The 6,000-nt window shown below is 40.0% G+C and overlaps 1 protein-coding gene across 1 annotated transcript in view; it reads left to right on the top strand.

Annotated features, from left to right (window-relative positions):
• NUP214 (nucleoporin 214) overlaps positions 1 to 6,000 on the top strand; it is a 129,275-nt gene that overhangs the window by 24,199 nt on the left and 99,076 nt on the right. Inside the window, exon 10 of the mRNA XM_042781459.1 lies at positions 5,586 to 5,712. Coding sequence (XP_042637393.1) covers positions 5,586 to 5,712 — 127 coding nt within the window. The remainder of the gene's footprint in view (positions 1 to 5,585; positions 5,713 to 6,000) is intronic.

Genomic DNA, 6,000 nt, shown 5'->3' with positions numbered 1-6,000 from the left:
ATTTAATTTTTAGAAGGTCCCAATCATCTGGCTTCTCTTCTGGCAAGCTTTTAAGACCCCAGTCAGTAGTCACCAAAGTAGGATATAGAACAGTGTTTTTGTATAGTGTGTTACACCAGTTGAGGGTGATGTCCCCTGCAACCCTGGTCCTCAGCCTGTGGACCCAGTGACTCACTCCCTCAGGATGTTTGGCTATGGCTAAGAAGTTATCATAACTTTGCCATGTTAGCTGTATTATATATATGGACATTCTTATACAAATAACATATGTAGAAATAGCATCTGCCAAACTTATATATGGTCGTGGGTATATTACCTTTTGCCTAGACATACCTGATCATTTAGCTTGTTTACCTATATATCTGCCCATAGATTAATGTTTGTTATTACTGATGATGCAGTGTTGTATATGTAAGAGTGTTAATCTTTGTTGTCTGTACCTCTTGTGCACCTCTCTGTGTTTTTCTTTTCCTTAGTGTTATTGTATTGGTCACTAACTTTTTGTATATTGCCTTTCCCTTCACCCGAATCGATACTTTTCTCTTACCTTTCTAGCAATTTTCCCTTCCTTCTGCTCCCATCCCTGGTAAGCAACAAAGAAAGCTTACTTCCATATGTAAACCTTTTCTTGACTTTTTTACAATATGTGGACTAAATTAGTGGATTAGTATATTTGTTCTTCTGTGATTGACTTATTTCACTCAGCATAATGTCCTCCAAGTTCATCCACGTTATGAGGTGTTTTGCAGATTCTACATTATTCTTTAGTGTTACGTAGTATTCCATTGTGTGTATCTACCATAGTTTGGTTATCCGTTCCTCCATTGATGGGCACTTAGGTTGTTTCCATCTCTTTGCTATTGTGAATAGTGATGCAATGAACATGAGTGTGCATATATCCGTGTCCTGGCTCTCACTTCTTTAGGATTGTTGTTTGTTGTTAGGTGCTGTCACGTTGTCTTTGACTCATAGCGACCCTGTGTACAGCAGAATGAAACACTGCCCAGTCCAATCCCTACTATACTCGAGCCCATTGCTGCAGCCACTGTGTCTGTCCATCTTGTTGAAGGCTTTCCCTCTTTCGTTGACCCTCCACTTTAACAAGCATGACATCCTTCTCCAGAGAATGGTCCCTTCTGACAATATGACCAAAGTAGATGAGATGAAGTGTGGCCATTCTTACTTCCAAGGAGAATTCCACCTGCACTTCTTCCAAGACAGACTTGTTAGTTCTTTTAGCAGTCCACGGTACTTTCAGTATTGTTTGCCAACACCACAACTCAAAAGCATCAATTCTTCAGTCTTCCTTATTCATTGTCCAGCTCCCACATGCATATGAGGCGATTGAAATACCATGACTTGGGTCAGGCACATCTTAGTTTTCAAGGAGACATCTTCGCTCTTCAGTACTTGAAAGAGGTCTTTTGCAACAGGTTTGCCCAATGCTATACATCTTTTGATGTCCTGACTGCTGCTTCCATTGCCATTGATTGTAGAACCAAGCAATGTAAAGTGTTTTGACAACTTCAGTCTTTTCTCCATCTATCGTGATGCTGCTTACTGGTTCATTTGTGAGGATTTTTGTTTTCTTTATACTAAGGTGTAACCCATACTGCAGACTGCGGTTTTTAATTTTCATCATTAAGTGCTCCAAGTCATCCTCACTTTCAGCAAGGAAAGTTGTGTCTTTTGTGTATCTCAGGTTGTTAATGAGCCTTCTTCCGATCTTGATGCCACATTCTTCATATAGTCCAGCTTCTCGGATTATTTGCTCAGCATACAGATTGAACAAGTATAGTGAAAGGATACAACCCTGACACACTTCCTTCCTGATTTTAAACCATGTAGTGTCCCCTTGTTCTATTTGAACGACAGCCTCCTGGTCTATATACAGGTTCTTCATGAGTACAATTAAGTGCTCTGGAATTCCCATTCTTCTCAATGTTACCCACAGTTTGTTATGATTCACACAATCAAATGCCTTTGCATAGTCAATAAAACACAAGTAAACATCTTTTTGGTATTCTTTGCTTTGAGCCTAAATCCATCTGAGATTAGCTATGGTATCCCTTGCACCACATCCCCTTCTGAATCCAGCTTGCATTTCTGGAAGTTCTGTCAATATACTGCTATAACCGTTCTTGAATTATCTTCAGTAAGATTTTACTTGCATGTGTATATATCTTTCTCTTTTTTTAATTGTGATTTGGGTGAAAGTTTACAGAGCAAATTCATTTTCCATATAGCAGTTCACATATAGTTTGTCTCATGACATTGACTACAATTTATCACAGTGCAACAGCTCCCCTCCCACTTCCTCCCCATAGTTACCTCTTCCCTATATCCTTCCCTCCATGCACTCCTGCCCCCAAGCTGTCTCCCTGTACATACTCAGCCCTTCTGTTCTCGCTTGATTGTTCTCTCCAAGGAGTGTATCTATGTAGTGGAAATGTTTACCTCATATGCCTGTCTTTTGTTTGGCTGGAAGCCACAGGTGTGGGTTCAATTCCAGGCCTGAAGGGCAGCTAGGGGCCGTAGTCTCGGAGGTTCCATCAGGCTTTATCAGACCAGCAAACCTGGTCCTTTTTTTCTTTGTCCCCAAATGATTTTGAGCTTTGTTACACATTGTTTTCCCACTCTATCCAGGATCTGCTACATAGATCCCCCTCTGAGTGGTTGACAGTGGTAGCTGAGCACCATGTAGTTCTTCTGGTCTTAATAGTCGTATAGGCTGCGGATCGCATGGTGTACCAGTCACTCGGACTAATTGTCTCCACGAATCTTTGGTTTACTTCATTCTTCTTTGCTCTGGATGAGGAGAGACCCATTGTTGCATCTAGATGGCCGCTTGCAAGCTTTTAAGATCCCAGTTGTTACTCAACAAAGTAGGATGTGGAACAATGTTTTGTGTAGTATGTTATGCCAGTTGAGCTTGATGTCCCCTGCCACTGTAGTCCTGAGCCCACAGGTCCAACTACTCACTCCCTCTGGGTAGCTGGCTGTGGCCAAGAAGTGACTACAACCTTGTCCCTTGTCAGCTCTACTATATACCTGGGAATTCTTACAGAACATACCAATACACTCATAGAAACACTGTCTGCCAACCCTATATGTGGTCTTGGACACATTCCTCCCTGCAAAGACATACCTAATAGTTCAGCCTGTCCACCCATCTATCTACCCATATATCCATTTTTACCTTTATAAACAGCGCAGTACTGTATGTGCAAAAGAGTTCATCTTTGTTGTCTGTTCCTCCCGTCTACCTCTCTCTGTCTTCCTCTTCCTTAATACCACTGTGTTGATCACTCACATTTGTTACGTTGCCCTTCTCTTCACCCAAATCAATACTTGTCTCTACCTGTCCAACAGTGTTTCCTCCCCTCCCCTCCCACCCCTGGTAACCAACAAAAAATTTCCTTCCATATATAAACCCTTCCTTGACTTTTTACAATAATGGACTAGTACAATGTTGTCCTTCTGTGATTGACTTATTTCATTCAGTATAATGTCCTCTAAGTTCATCCATGTTATGCGGCGTTTTGCAGATTCTGTGCTATTCTTTAGGGTTGTGTAGTATTTCATTGTATATATGTACCATAGTTTCATTATCCATTCTTCAGTTGATGGACACCTAGATTGTTTCCATCTTTTTGCTGTTGTAAATAGTGCTGCGATAAACATGGGTGTGCATGTTCTTGTTCTTGTCCCGGTTCTCACTTCTTTAGGATATATACCTGGTAATGGAGTGGCTGAGTCAAATGGTATTTCTAATTCCAACTTCTTAAGTAATCACCATACTGCTTTCCACAGTGGTTGTATCATTTTACAGTCCCACCAGCAGTGTATGAGAATCCCAATCTCTCCGCATCCTCGCCAGCATTTGTTATTTTCTGTCTTGTTGAACTTTGCTACTAGTGCTAGGGCAAGATGGTATCTCATTGTTGTTTTGATTTACATCTCTCTAATGGCTAATGATCATGAACATTTCTTCATATGTTTGTTGGCTGCATGTGCATATGTATTTAGGATATATACTTGTAATAAGATTGCTGGATGAAATGGTATTTTAAATTCCAACATTTTTTAAGAAATCGCCATACTATCTTCGACAGTTGTTGTTTTAGGTGCCGTTGAGTCTGTTTTGACTCACAGTGACCCTATGTACAACAGAACGAAACACTGCCCAGTTCTGTGCCATCCTCATAATCCTTGCTATACCTGAGCCCATCGTTGCAGCCACCGTGTCTGTCCATTTTGTTGAGGGCCTTCCCCTTTTTCATTGACCTTCCACTTTACCAAGCATGATCTCCTTCTCCAGGGAATGGTCCCTTACTGACAACATGACCAAAGTAGATGAGGCAAAGTCTGGCCATTGTCGCTTCCAAGAACCATTCTGGCTGCCCTTCCACAGTAATTGTATTATTTTACAGTCCCACTAGCACTGTGTGAGAGTTCCAGTCTCTCCACATCTTTGGCAGCATTTGTTATTTTGTCTTGTTGAACTTTGCTATTATTGCTGGAGTGAGTTGGTATCTCGTTGTTTTGATTTACATCTCTGGTGGTTAATGATTGCAAACATTTCTTCATGTATTTGTTGGCCACCTGAATATCTTCTTTGGTGAAGTGTCTGTTCATGTCTTCTGCCCTGTTTTCAATTGGATTGTTTATTTTTTTTTATATTGAGGTATTGGAGTTTTCTATAAATTTTAGAATTAAGTCCCTTATCAGATATATTATTTCTGGATATTTTTTCCTAATCTGTAAGCTCTCTGTTAACTCTTTTGGAGAAATCTTTTGATGTACATAAGAATTTAATTTTTAGAAGATCCCAGTTATCTAGTTTATCTTCTGCTGTTTATGCATTTTTTGCTTATATTTGGAAGTCTGTTAATGCCCCTAAGTTTGCCCTGATTTTTTCTTTGATGAACTTTATAGTTTTAGATTTTATAGGATGTTAGTGATTTTTTAAAATTAGGAATCCTTTGTTGGAAAAAACAAACCACTCAGCAAGTCTAAGTAAAAGGGGAGTTTATTGAAAAGATTTAGGGATTTCTCAAGGAATCCAGGGGCAGGAAGATTATCCAGACTGTCACCAGGAACAGGAAAGACAACAAATAGGGTTACCTTCTGTCTCTGTGGCTGAACGAGTACAGGGCATCTGGCTTCTCTGTTCAAGACCCCATCAGAAATCAGTGGGGCTGCTGTTTCCAACCCCACACTTCTAGGAGTAGGTATTGCCTGGCTTCATGCAGCTATTGGATTTACATTGTGTGGATTTACCCAGTTGTGGTAGGGGGTTTAACATCAGAAAATGTTTACAGTTATGAGTATTTATTCACAAGGCAGGGATTTGGTACTCTAGGAACAGGTAGAGAGGTTGATTTGGAAAGGTAATCTCTTGCTTACTGGAGTATATGTGGCTTTTAGACATGTTCCCAGATTTCAGAGCCCCACAGTCAATACACAATTCTAAACTAAGTGAGTCTTTTTTCTTTTTTCTTTTTTTCTCTTCTATTGGAATGATGCTGAGAAGAACCAGTGCAAAACTAAACAAAGTGGCATTTTCTTTTTCTTCTTTTCAGGTTAACTGGGAATCTTGGCTACTGGAGGATTCTAGTCGAGCTGAATTGCCTGTGACAGACAAGAGTGATGACTCCTTGCCCATGGGAGTTGCCATAGATTATACTAACCAAATGGAAATCATCATCAGTAAGTGCCTGATGTTGTGAACAAATACGTGTTTTTCTTATACTGGTTGATGCTTAAACACCATTTATATATGTTCATAACAGAGTCTACTCTAGTAGCTGGACACTTAACTTCTGGTAGCCCACTTGTAGTTGAAGAATGATACAGAGTGCATTGGGATAACAGTAAAACTAATTTGAATGGATACTTATTAATGAGACCAAGGCCAGACGACTCCATCTGTATTTTTTTCTCTCTTTCTGTATGTGTGGTTTCAAATATGGTTGAAATACAGAACATAGTTCAGGT

Source organism: Orycteropus afer, unplaced genomic scaffold, assembly GCF_000298275.1.
Source record: "Orycteropus afer afer isolate SDZICR_OR568_19922 unplaced genomic scaffold, OryAfe1.0 scaffold00123, whole genome shotgun sequence".
In the NCBI taxonomy this organism is placed as follows: Eukaryota; Metazoa; Chordata; class Mammalia; order Tubulidentata; family Orycteropodidae; genus Orycteropus; species Orycteropus afer.
The sequence above is the reverse complement of the archived record's forward strand: the minus strand, read 5'-3'. Positions and strand labels throughout refer to the sequence as shown.